Source organism: Cervus canadensis, chromosome 2 (assembly GCF_019320065.1).
Source record: "Cervus canadensis isolate Bull #8, Minnesota chromosome 2, ASM1932006v1, whole genome shotgun sequence".
In the NCBI taxonomy this organism is placed as follows: Eukaryota; Metazoa; Chordata; class Mammalia; order Artiodactyla; family Cervidae; genus Cervus; species Cervus canadensis.
This window is the reverse complement of record NC_057387.1, coordinates 86,469,440-86,482,936: the sequence shown is the minus strand read 5'-3', so window position 1 is coordinate 86,482,936 and position 13,497 is coordinate 86,469,440. Positions and strand designations below refer to the sequence as shown.

The 13,497-nt window shown below is 38.8% G+C and overlaps 1 protein-coding gene across 3 annotated transcripts in view; it reads right to left on the bottom strand.

Moving 5' to 3' along the window:
- The window catches only part of USP24 (ubiquitin specific peptidase 24), a 136,342-nt gene that overhangs the window by 19,620 nt on the left and 103,225 nt on the right, over positions 1-13,497 (bottom strand). For 2 of the 3 annotated variants that reach the window (XM_043461184.1, XM_043461185.1), the window contains exons 45-56: positions 13,380-13,478; positions 12,329-12,411; positions 11,809-11,950; positions 11,474-11,593; positions 10,839-11,059; positions 10,265-10,389; positions 9,089-9,257; positions 8,507-8,657; positions 7,454-7,549; positions 6,474-6,577; positions 5,938-6,051; positions 1,438-1,534 (exon numbers count right to left, since the gene is read on the bottom strand). In XM_043461184.1, the coding sequence (XP_043317119.1) occupies positions 1,438-1,534; positions 5,938-6,051; positions 6,474-6,577; positions 7,454-7,549; positions 8,507-8,657; positions 9,089-9,257; positions 10,265-10,389; positions 10,839-11,059; positions 11,474-11,593; positions 11,809-11,950; positions 12,329-12,411; positions 13,380-13,478 (1,521 nt within the window). The remainder of the gene's footprint in view (positions 1-1,437; positions 1,535-5,937; positions 6,052-6,473; positions 6,578-7,453; positions 7,550-8,506; positions 8,658-9,088; positions 9,258-10,264; positions 10,390-10,838; positions 11,060-11,473; positions 11,594-11,808; positions 11,951-12,328; positions 12,412-13,379; positions 13,479-13,497) is intronic. The other variant, XM_043461186.1, reaches the window with a different exon arrangement.

Here is a 13,497-nt window from a genome sequence, read left to right as displayed (position 1 = left end):
CTCCCACCCCAACTGTTTCTGGACAAGTCCCTGGAAATCCATGTGTGACCTGAGAATTGAGACCAGGCTTACTACTCCTGTCAGTTCCTTTCCTCTGGAGAAGGTTCTCATTGACTTTTGAAACATTCCCATCCATCCTGTCATACTCATTATAAATACAGTAAAATCTACCATGTATGTAGCATTCCATTTCAAAGTACTTTCCAATATAAAGTGGGTGGCAAGAGGCACCATTTCCGTTATGGGGGAAAATGGACATAATATAACAACAGCTGAGTATCAAGGGGAATTTACTGAGGCAAATGGTTCACATCCTCCACCGCTCCCTTCACTTTCCTCCCCCTGCAGTCCTGCTTTGAGAGGCTGGTGGGGTGACGTGCTATGGCCTGACCCCATCTGTAGGTAGACTGCACTGATTCTGCCCTTATCCTTTGTCTGGGTTGGTACATGGGAGGAAGCAGGAGAGGGAGAAAGTTCTTACGTTATATATCTCAGAGAACTTCCACAGGGTGCTTCAGAGCAACGGTATCTAAGCTGTCCTAGGCAGCTCCCAATGACCTGTTTTTTAATATTCTGCATCCAAGTAAAGTTTTGTGAAGAATGGTTCTGCTGTTTAAGCTGATCGAAAGCCACTGCCTTAGAGTAAACCTCCAACGTTTATAAGGAGCCAATTCATTCTGAATACATTTTTCAAAGTTTTCCATGTAGTGTCAGCTGTTTGAAACAGCAAACTTGGGAAGTTACTGCTGTATTTGCTAGGACTTAACAGATTGAATAATCAGACTCATGTCATTTATGTCCCTAAGACTTTAAATTTGGGGGAAACTGAGAATGGTAATAAATACCATGTTGTTTGAGCATGTGTGGAATTGTGAACTAGAAGAAAATATGTTACAGAAAACAGGGTTAGGAAGAAGAAGAAATTCAGAATAACAGGAACAAGGATTAGGGAATAACATAGATCAAAGAAGGAACTACTGTGGCCAGTGCCCCTGGATGGATGGCACTATCTGGTCCGGTTGCCAAATGAAGGTTCAGATCATGAACATAGCTTCTGAGGAAAGAGACAAAGCCAGGGGTGGCTCAAAATGACTGCTGGTCTAGACTACAGACTCTAGACTCAGGCTGGTCTTTACGCAGAGAGATCGAACACAAACTCTTGAGAGAAGACTCTGAGAGGGAAGAGTTCTAGACAGAAAACCCTGATGCAGATCAAAGCAGATCTGAATTGAGAGCCTACCCTGATGTCTGAGATCTGAGGAAGAGAGTACAGAACGCCTTCCAGCCTGGCAGTGATCAGGACATCAGTTCACAGAACATGCATTTTTATGTGGAAAGTTACAAGACTCTAATCCTAGGCTTTTCTTCTTTTATGTGCAATTTAAAACATTTGGTAAAAACAGAATGTGTAGACAGTATTTAGAAAACGAGACTGACCTTATCCTGATAAAACAAGGCACTGTCTAGGGTTTTCTCCAGGATTGTGGCCACAGCAACACGTACTTCTCTCACATTGCACTCCAACAAGAAAATCCTAACACAAAGAGAAAGAGGTGTAAAAAAGCAAGACCGGTTTCTATAACCCAACCTTCCCAACATGGGTCCCACCTACTATCCAAAGAAAAAATTACTCCAAAATGTCAGTTCAAGTCTCCTGAGAGTGTCAGCATACACAGGCCCTCGTGAGGGAGGAAGAAGATGATAGAGGAAAAATGAGACCTTTGAACACGTAAGGTGGATTGTTTTCTGTTCCTTCCTTTCTTCCTCTAAGATGAGTATCTGTATAAATGTAAATTTGGATTTCAAGAGATATAAAAGCAAAGAACCTAAGGTTTTATAAATTCTGTTTACTCAGGAGTAGTTTTCCTTGGCACCCCTTCGATTTCTCAGAATAGGATACTAGTTAAGAGTTCTCAGTCAACACAGTACCTCCTAAGCCCTCTGTTCATCTATATTGCCATCCTTTCACTTCCCTTTCCTTTCCTCTCCCAACTCTGACTTATTACGTGGTCCTCCTAGAAACATGTGAGGCCGAAAATGTCCTGCTCCCTTCCTTTCTTCTCCTATGATGACGATGACGACAGCGGTTAAGGTTTACCAGGCATGTCCATTATATTTGATATGTCCAGTGCTACACTCAGATACTACACTGTTCACTGAAAAGGCACAATTCAACCCAATTCAACCCTCTGCACAGCCAGGTGGTACATGCAGCAGCCTCAGGTGTGGCGGGGGCGGCGGGGTCACCATCAGCATCCCTGGGGCTGGGTGAGAGTGGTAACTAACTACCTTAGAGCAACGAGGTAATTGCATGCATTCCCACATGCAGTGAGCCTTTCTTTCCCTGCTTCATACACTCACTCTGACATGACAACCCTTATTATAATCAGCACAGTGAAAACTTAACTGTTTCTAATATTTCTTAACAGAAAATTCTCATTGTTTCATGAGCAAGATTTAAATACAACATAATTTTGATGACCCAAGTCAAAACTGTCCTGATGAGGCACTCTTTCAGGTCACAGCAGTGAAAGCTGCCCACGTCTCTGTCTTGAGGGCAGGATGAGCTGACAGCCCTGCCCTCCTTCTCCCCATAGGAAGACGAGAGAGGAGCTTTCCAAGGCTGCTTCACTTCTGCTCATTCCAGGTGACTGTCAATGTTAAGCATTAGCTACCTAATGTGAAACTGACACAAAGGCTGTTCAACATCCACTAAGGTTCTAAGTGATAAATCTAGGAAAGTTTAAAAGATTACTTCTAAAAAAAAAAAAAAAAAAAGATTACTTCTGTAATATTTGGCTCTAGGGGTCTGATTAGGTTCAGGTACAATTCTTTTGGGAAGAACATTTATGGGGTGCTTCACATTACCTATCACAGACATTAGGAAGCACTGTGAGAATGCAAAGAAACCCAGAATATGGGCAGCTCTATAGGTCAAATGACTTGTCTCACCCCAAATACATGGCATGACAGAAAAGGTGGTGGGGATATGGAACAATTACAGATTAAAAGAATCGGAAGAGACATACACACCAAATACAACATGTGAAGCTCATTTGGATCCCGATTTGTACAAATTCAATGGTAAAATGACACTTTTGAGACATCTGGGGAAATCTGAGTATGCTTGTGCATAGGATGATATGATATGAAGGAATTATCATTTTTGTTTGGAATGATGATGGTAAAGTGTTTACTTTTTTTTCTTTTTACCTTAACCTTACCTTAACCTGTTCGAGATACAAGCTGAAAAATTTAGAATGAAATGATGATGTCTGAAGGTTACTTTAAAATACCTCAGAGAATAAAGGTATGAGAATGTGTAGAACTGGAATAAGTAAACATGACTGGCCAAATGCTGACAACCTGAGCTGGAGATGGGTACAGGCTGTCTACTCTGCTGTATGTTAAAAATTTGCACAGGAAAAAAAAATTTTTTTAAAGATGTATAAAGTACCCTTCAGGTTAGTACTTTTATTTTTTAGATCAATTTAAAAGCAGTATTTGCTTCTAGTTTAGTTTTTCACAGTTAGAATCACACTTAAAAACTCCCCCTGAAGAGGACTACTACATGGAGGGGCTGATCTGAGACGACAGCCTCTTCCTGTTCACTAAGATATTACTATACTGCATATTTATTCTTTTAGTTGTAACACTGACAACTTAAGTTGTATTAAAAGTGCTAAAGAAATTAGTATTTAGAGAAAAGTGAAAGTGAAGTGAAAGTGTTAGTTGCTCAGTTGTGTCCAACTCAGTGTGACCCCATGGACTGTAGCCCTCCAGGCTCCTCTGTCCATGGGAGTCTCCAGGCAAGAATACTGGAGTAGGTAGCCATTCCTTCTCCAGGGAATCTTCCCGACCTGGGAATCAAACCCGGGTCTCCTATGTTGCAGGCTGATTTTTTTTTTTTACTGTCTGAACCACCAGAGAAGCCCAATTAGAGAAAAAAGAGAATAGAAAATATTAATTCTTTAAATAATGAAAACAGAGCAGTTGATAATGATGAGTAATTGGGCTTTATAAAGAAAGGGACAAAATATAATAAACTCTGTCAGAAAAAATTTAGATTAGCTAATATTACTAAGATTGTTTTTACCATGTAGGAATTCTAAGAAACCAAATCATACTATCAAAGGGAGTTACTGAGTTTCTCTGGAGATATTTAAGAGCAAGCCTGCCTGAACATAAAAGGGAGTTAAATAAATATTTTGCCATATTCCTTTCAAATGGATAGGTCTATAATGTTCTACCGCTTAAGATAATACTCAGGAGTCCTGATGGGAGGATATTTTGGAATTAAGCTGAAAAATGGGTGAAAGATTATCTTTAAAGAAAATTCTAAAAGGACAGGCAAAAATACTTGAAAGACACATTGATCTATTCTCTCTTTATGAACTGTATGCATGTATGTATGCAAAAATACTGAGCACTTAAGTCTGCCAGGCTCTATGTGTACAGTAGGGAATCAAACACAGGTAGCTTCTGCTCATCAAGAAGCTGATGTCTAGTAGAGGAGACAGGCAAAAAAAAGAACCAACCAATAGGATAGACCTACTTTAAACTGGGTGGTCGGGAGTGAACACCCTCTTTGCCATCTGATGGATGAGAAGGTGTTTGCTATGCAGAGACGAGGGGAAACTGTTCTAGGCAGAGGGAATAACAGGCAAAAAGGTCTCTATGCAGAACAAAAAGCTCAGTGTGTTCAAGGAATCAACAAGCTAAGATAGGAGGAAAGTGAAACACACAGGCAAAGCCCATATTCAAGGGAGGCCTTTTGTGTTCTATTATGGTAAAGATTTTGGCTTTATCATGAGCAATGAAAATCCACTGAAGAAATTTTAAGCAGAGAAGTAACATGATCTACCTTGTTTTAAAGGAACGCTTTTGTTGCTGTATGAGGTACACTGGAGTAGGGGGAGGTGGAGATGCTAAGGGAGCCAAAAAATGAACGTTAGAAGCTGAGACCTAGAGATGAAGGGGACATGGGATCAAGAGTTTCTAGATCTTAACTTGCCAATGGATGACGAACTCCCTGTGAGAAAGGAGTGGCACTTCTGAATTCCCTGTGGTCTGCTTTAAGTTGAGAGGTATGAAAATGTATTTGTATGCTGACAGCAGTGACCTGGTAGAAAATTCTGGAAGATAAAGATGCTGGAATGATAAAGAACCAACTTCCTTGAGAAGCCTTGCTCATGTAGAGAGATTCATTTTGAGAGGAGAGAGGACACTTCTTCCATTCTATCAGGAGGAAAGGAGAAGATAGGAAGACACTGGTTGGTGTGTAACTTGTGACAGGGGATGGTGGGCGCTGCTGCTCATCTGCTAGACTTGTGCCTCAGTAAAACCTGAGGCAAGGCCACTGGCTAGGGTGGTGACCAGGACAGCTGTGGCAGAGGGATGGAAGAGGTCCCTGGGGATAAAAGAGCCTGGCCACTGAAAAACCAAGGTGCTCGCTGCAATCCCCATAGGAATGTTGAACTCTCTGAGGATAAGAGAATGAGAGGGAGCAAGGTCTAAACATTCACAGTGATTGGACCATCTTGAAAAACAAAATTACTTTTTAACTACAGATACACAAGTAAATATACTATCACAGGAAATATGTTTCATCAAAAGACTTTCAAAAAAGAGTATTTTCGCCAGAATCCAAACATATCAGCAATACTGCGGTATTACTGTGCAGTAACCCAGGACTGCTGATCTTTACCTGACACCAGACTGTGCGCCCCTGAGGGGACAGACTTGCATTTCAGAATCCCCTGAGTGACAGCAAGGGATCAGGACATGCCTGCCTCTCAGCAACTGGCTCTCTGCTTAAAATTGATTCCAACCAGAAAAGTAATTTCAAGTTGGAAAACAAAGCAATACAAGAAACTTCAGCTTTAAATCACTGGAAGAGAAACAAACTTCTTTTAACTAAAAGATACTGACACTTACTTTATCAATTCTCTTCCTTCAGAACTAATAAAGTATTCAACTAGCCATTGACAAGCATCAAAACTTTTTGAAAGTAATGCTTCAATAGTGGCAATCCATTCTTCAGTGTCAACCCTTTAAAAAAGCAAAGACAGTGATGTTAGATAGCTCGGCAAATAAATTCATGGTCTTTCACCTTTAAAAAAAATTTTTTTTAATTTTTCTCGGGAGTAGGGTGGAGGATAAGTATGTATTCAATGATCGCTGCACTAACACAGATAGTTCAATCCCCACGTCTGGCTATAACTTTCCCCGTTTCTAAACAGCATCTAAACCTTATACCACAGTTATTTATTTTTCTATTTTTTCCATCTTTCCTCCTGGATTAGAAATTCCTTAAAAATACGAACTCAAATCTTCAGCATCAGAATGTATTAGTAGTTGCCTTCAACTATAAAAGAATGTTTTGAATTTTTGAGTGTCTGAATTTATAAATTCAACTTTTGTTTAATTAATGCCTTTTGCAGAACAGACTGTGAAAACATAACATTTCTTACCTGAGTTTTTTCTTTGTCCGTAGATAAGTTTGAAAAAGGAATTGAATGGCAAGCTGTAAGCTAACCTTTGCCATGCAAGGATAGTATGGATGCTTTAATTTGGTCTGTGAGAGAGGGAGGAAAAAAAGAGATTTTTTTCCCACAGTTTTATAGATTACTATGCATTGTTACAAACTGAGTAACAAGATATGTAACAATAATAATATATATAATAAAGTTAAATACTAGTAAGAAAAAGAAAGCCAGTTATAGAAAATATTCCAGTTAAATTTTAAAAAGATTAAGAAAGATATCTTCTTCATTTCCTACATGAAGCCTTCTCAAAATAGAGCCTTGAGACCACAAGATGTTAAGTAATCTACCAACAGACTAAGAAAGTCTTCCCCTTATTGGCAAACTGTGATCATGGTACTCAAGAAAAAGAAGCACTTGGAGACTAGTAATGTCATTACAAATTAGGATAATCAATCTCCTCACAGCACAATATCCATTTACATCACTTATGGCTATTAAATTCTTTACAAAATATAATAAGAGCACTTAAAAAAGCCAATAAGTGGAAAGCTGCACTCATTCACAACCTGCACTGTACATTCTGAATACTGCCTGTATTTGAATGTCACTCAGTAAATGACACATTTGTGAGAATTTTTTTTTGGCATATAATCTAAATGCTAGCATGTAAGAATAAGGATAAGTCACTGAATGTTTTGAATGACTGAAAGTCGCTTAGTCGTGTCCAACTCTTTGCAACCCCATGGACTGACCACGGAATTCTCCAAGCCAGAATACTGGAGTGGGTAGCCATTCCCTTTCTCCAGGGGATCTTTCCAACCCAGTAATCCAACCCAGGTCTCCTGCATTAAAGGCGGATTCTTTACCAGCTGAGCCACGAAGGAAGCCCACTGATCGCGATAGTGGAAAGATTTTTAACTATGATCCTTTTTAACTTCTCTTGTAACACTCTGACTAGTACTTACAGCATTCAGTGATGCTAAAGACAAAACAAAACTGAAATAATCACTACTGTACACATCTCTATTCTTCATAAACTTGAGGTTTTCATCTCTCACCATCTACAAAAGAAAAGTGTTAATTATTTTTAAGAAACAGGGTAAAATTATTCAATATGTAGAAGATATTTTTAGTGATAAGTTAGGGTAAAACAAGTTCATAAAATACTTCTCTCAACCTTTGAAATTTTTAAAAAGGAGAGAGAAAAAACTTTCAAAGATAAAGAGTTGTAAAAAGGTGAATTATTATTCATTAAACCACCCAATTCTTCCAGGAAATTCAGGAAAACCACCATGTGAAGGACAAGTGAATTCTAATCTGTTACTCTGAGTGGAAAGGGACAATGAGAGTTTTTCCAAATACAACCAACTCCATGCTCTCCATGTACCAGATGGCTTAATTCGCTTTTTTTTTTTTTTACCGAAGACTTTATATTTCTCTTAAATTTTTTGATTCTGGCTACTTAGCTCTTGATTACCTAGTGTATAAAGTCTGGACAGGGTAATGGGACAGTCTGAATTTAAATCCTGGCTCTGTGACACTGGCAGGATTATTTCTCCCTTCTGAGCTTTTTCCCCTTTTCATCTGAAAAACGGGAATAAAACCTGCTACTCCACAAGAGTGTTTTAAGAACTAGGGATTCAGGGAAGGTATTCAATAACTGATGATCATCATTGGTATTATTAGTTCTACTCAAAGGTTATGAACCGTGTTTCTCTTTCCCGATTTAATAAGCTAATTTCAGCAGTGGGTTTCTGCACTGCCCACTCCCTCCCCCTTGTTTACAGGGCGGCCACAGGCACACAGCAGGTTGGTGACAGTGCCCGTCACCCCTGAGCCTACAGCCACTTCTGTGACAGGCTGGGTCAGGAGACCCCGCGCTAGACTGTCGCTGGGTCAGAAGTTCTGGACACAACTATGTTGGCAAGAAGGCTGGCAGAAGTAGTTCTGGACCTATGAGATAAGATTCTGACCTTTATCTGGGTTTTCTCCCTTAGCATTTTTTATACAGTTCTTACCTGGTATATTCGAACAGGCATTTTCTCCACAAATAGTCCTTTCTTCTCACCTTTTTTCACCAGCTTGGTTAGAATAGACAGTCGGTCATTGTTAGGCCTATGGGGCCGAGGAGATGACTGAGGTGAAATTTCTGGTGAAGATGGTGCTGACCTAAGAGACATAAATAATGTATTAGATTTAAAGATAAACTGTATAGTTTCCTGATCCAATGTATTAAAATGCAAATTCATAGAAAACAGGACTTAAAAAAAAAAACCTTTCAGACGGTGCTGGCATAGTACTAGGCTCTGGACACAAAGTGCACTCAGTAAATGAGATTTTTAAAAATCTCAATTCTAACATGAAATAATTTCTATCCATGTTTCTAAATACAAAGAACTTGCCAAGGAAGTAACCACCAAGGTTACTTCCCAACTTGCTAAGGTAGCAGTGAGAAGAAAGACAGTGGGTAGAGGGATTTACTTACTTTTTAGAATTTCCCTTTAGTTCAGCTAATTACCTTTAAATACCAAACAACATGCTCTAAAGATCGCAATATCACCTACTGAGATCACACAGCAAAGTACAGAGGAGAAACTCACAGAGAGAGGTCCTCGGCTTCCTGCCGTACAACGCTGACTCGACTTTTCTTTGGTAACACTGGGGAGTTCTGATCAGACACCCTTTGGTAAAAGAGCATGTATGCGTTCCAGTATCTTCGGCGTACATCAGTGTAGGGGTTTGCTTCATAATGAGACAACAGGAAAGACTCTTTATAAATAAAAAATTTTCTCTTGACAATTTAAAACAACACAAATAAAGCGAGTAAGTACTTACTAAATTCGTTAAATGCAAAGTGTACGTAAAGTGCGTGTCCTTTTAGAGCGAGACTTAAAATCACCCAGATGGTGCTCCAGAGGGTAGGGAATGAGGGTGCTCTATGGTAAAGGAGTAAGGGAAAGAGGGCAAACTTTCCCAGGCAAGCTGACATTTAGTCAAAAGGCAAGTCACATTTGAAAGTAAATTCTGGGGCATAGGTTGGGGCTATAACTGGCCTCACTTAACCATTTCTGCACAAAACAGCCAAATCCAGGTAAATTTTGGCAAAGACACTATATTCAGCCAATAAAGGTTGCTACCTTTAGATACATGACTACCATGGTCTGGTATCAATGTCTAATATTGTGGATCTCACACAGGGGGAAAATTTTAAATCCCCCGAGACTATTTTAAAGTCAGGTAGAAAAAATGCCAAGGTTTCTTCAAATAGTAAATTCTTATGGGATTCTGTCAAGTACTTTTATGTTTTTTCTTCTGGGGGCGGGGCCTGTGGAAAGATTCGTTTGCCACACTGCATAACAAACACAGCTTTAAAAACACAGGTGCTAGAAATATCTTCTCTATTAATCAAACACCTCCACGTAAGTGAAAAGGAAATTTGAACATTTTAGCGGACAACTACTTCTGAAACTATTTTTAAGGTTGAAATTCTTTCAAGTTGTTCTTTAATATTCATTTCTCACACTTAACTTACTCCTTACCCTAGGACTGTTGTAAAGAATCAAAAAAATTAAAAAAATTTTGTAAGCAGCTTGAACCTTTTCACTCTGGCTTATCAAGGAGTTTCTGGATCTATATGGCTAGAGCAGCTATAAGTAAAATTAATAGATAAAAAAAGTTGGTTCTATTTTTATATAAAAAATACTGCTTTCAATTTGAAAGAAAAGTACATATTAAAAAATAAAACCAGTGGAAAACATACATTTGTAAAAACTTACTTTGATCATAAACTTTTGGTCTGTATTCTCCTCCAAAGCATTCATACTCCAGGGTCTCATCATTAAGGTCAAATTCTTCTATAACTGTGTCATTAAATTTATACCACTTTCCTTTTCCACATCCCCTAGAGTGCAGATTTGATAAAACAAACATAAGGTTAAAAAATCAAAACTTTCATCTCCAGCATTCATCTCTATGTATTGTCTATAAAATACAGAAGGTAATTACCATTTGAAAACACCTAAGAAAAACACAGCAAAAGTTACTTCAAATTTTTAAACAACTTTTCAGAATAAAGGGATAAAACAGTTGCAACAAGTTTTAAAAATCCAATATAGACAATAAGATCAAAGAGCAATGTGAAAGCTTCTGCTCTACATAAGGGGAAGTGTGAGTTAACAGTAGGGCAGAGGAGGCAGAAGACAGATAGATACAAGAGGGCAAGGGGCGTGAAGGAGGGATAAGGGAGGATAGAGAGTGCACAGCAGAGAGAGAGGAGGGGGAGCAGAGGAGAGGGAAAGCATGGCAGGAGGAGAGACTGCTGGAAGGGTGGAGTGGTACGAGAACGCTTACCGCCTATCCTTGATGAAGGAATAGTAGTGGCCTGCATGCGCCTGCCCACTATGTACAATGACTCCAACGAGTTCATAGTTTTCTGTGAGGGCAACTTTTTTTCGTGGAGATCCTCCACCTCCCTGATCTGTACTTCGCCCGTTTTCACCAACTTCAGAAGATGAATCTTGGCGTGCCATTCCTGAAACTGTGTAAGGCTCCATGTTTAGCATCCAGGGAAACTATTTAAAAGCAAAAACAGCACATTAATGATGGCTAGGAACATACAGGGCCACACCCACTGAATTCTGTACAAACAAGAGGGATGTGTTTTCCTAATTTAAGCAAGGAATACCCTCCAACTCAAGCACACAATCTCACAATGGCTCACAGGTCTGGGAAAGTATAAGTAGTCTCCTGTTTAAGCATTAAGGAAAGGCTTCCTCTTCTGTCACTAGGATGCCTTCTAGATATGAACGTTATTGTCCAGAGATCTGCCTGTGCCACAAGTGGCAGCAGCTTAAGACATGGGGCTGTGTACTTCTCAGAATGCTAAGGTTTCACATTTTAAATGGAATTTGAAAATACAGAAAAGGGAACAATAAAGAGAGTGCAGTAATAATGGTTATTAAAAAAACTAGGAAAACAAAAGTTACCCTTATCTGTTCATCATATTTAATGGAGCGTCCACTCTCCCAGTCAAATCCAAATCTCATCAGGTGAATGACCAAGACACTAGGTAATGATTTAATACAGGTCCTTTTCACTGTTGTTCTCTAAAGAGAAGCAAAACCCAATTATTTCCAAGGAGATGATAAAACATCAAAGTTAATTAATACAGAGGTCATAGATTTGTACAGGGCTTTACCATCTGTGTGAACACAAGTCATGACACAATCTAATGGAAGTAACAGCAGGAGGTTAATACTGATCTTACATAAAACACGAATAACAAATTAAACCTATTTTTTTAAAAGGGCAAATGTAATACCTTTTCTTTACACTTTTCGCAGTAATATGCATTACTTCCCTCGAGAACTTCTCCTCTAACAAACTGGTCCAAAGAAATTTCCAAACTCTGACAGGAAGTAACTCCTAGATTGAGAGCCATGAAAGCTTCTTCACGCTCATATCTTGAATAGCAAACAACAGAAAAACCATGGTCAACAATGGAATGAAAAAATATTGAAATTAGCATAATACTTGAGGCTAAACCTAGAACTACATTCATAATCAGTGTAATTAACACATACCTTCCCTCCTCCTTCTAAAGGTAAACTACCAAATAAAAAAGCCAAATTCTGACCACTTAGAACTGCTTAAAATTAAGAATTTCAACAAAGAAACTTTAGAAATGAAACCAAAAGAAATTTCATTCAAAAAACATATATAGATCCATTAGGAGATATATCTGCAAGCCTCTCAATGAATAAAAAATCTACACCATATTAGAAGAATCATTCAAAAAAGATGATGGTTATTTTTTTGATGTCAGTGTTATTTTCACTCACCTGTGAGGACAGTCTTTACAGATTTTCTGATCAGAATAGATGCCCTGAAAAGTATTCTTAAAGATTTGGTCTCTCCCCATTTTCTGTTGAAATACAAAGTTAAAATTTCAGTTGACACCTTTAGAACTTTTAGGTTGTTTATACGAAATTTTATTTAGACCTAAGCTAAAGCACAGATTTTAATTTACCCAACAAAATAAAATTAGTTGGCTTGGTAGTTTAAGCTGGGAACTAATGAAAGAATTACAACCCGCAGACCCACTGTCAGAGTAACGTAAACAATCAGAAAAGGAAGAGCAGAGCCGTCGGCCACACTGACGAAGGACGGCACTCTCCATGATGATCTGAGTCCTTCTCCCCTTGCCACAGTTACTGAGCTAGCAGTAACTCTCCATGATCTCTTCTTTTTTCTTGTGGGTAGAATGCTACAGATTTATAAGTTATTTTATTTTGGGCCCCCTGCAGTAGAAGCAGAGTCCTAACCATTGGATCACCAGAGAAATCCCTGTACTTTATTTTTTTTTTTTTAAAGAAACGGGTAACTTGTGCCTTCTGATGAGAGGAGGTAATGTTGGCAGTGATGGGAGGCTGTCTGTATCTTAGAAGGCGACACCACTCAGGAAGTTTGTGACAAGTTTTACTGGGTAGAGGTAGGAAGCTCTGGGTCACATAACCACAAACAACTTCTGAATCTGGTCCTTTCATTCCCTTTGACAAAGCAAGACAGCTCTGTGTGGGGCCTTCGGTTCACTTCTGATGGCAGCACTGCTGTGAGGCAAGGTTACTTCAACGCAGACACATAGTGTGTAGCTACAAATAGTTATTACTATGGGATATAGGTTAAGAATTATATACAAGTGTCAGATGAATTAAGAAAACAAATCTATAATCTATAGTGTTCTGTATATTCTGATATTCAAACCCAGATGAACTTAATTACAGTTGTGGTGTTAAAGATAATCACTTTCTGATTTGTAATCCCAAATTCTAAAGTACTGTTCTCATGCTAGACTTTGAGAGAATGAGAGGGAAAAATGCAAGTTTTTTCTACCTTGAGGTACTCATCCATCTGATCGATGAGACTGGTGAAGAATTCATATGCATCCTGCTGTTCTCTCACATAAAGTTCTTTGTTCCACATCTTGAAAATCTGTGTAACAAGAATTAAG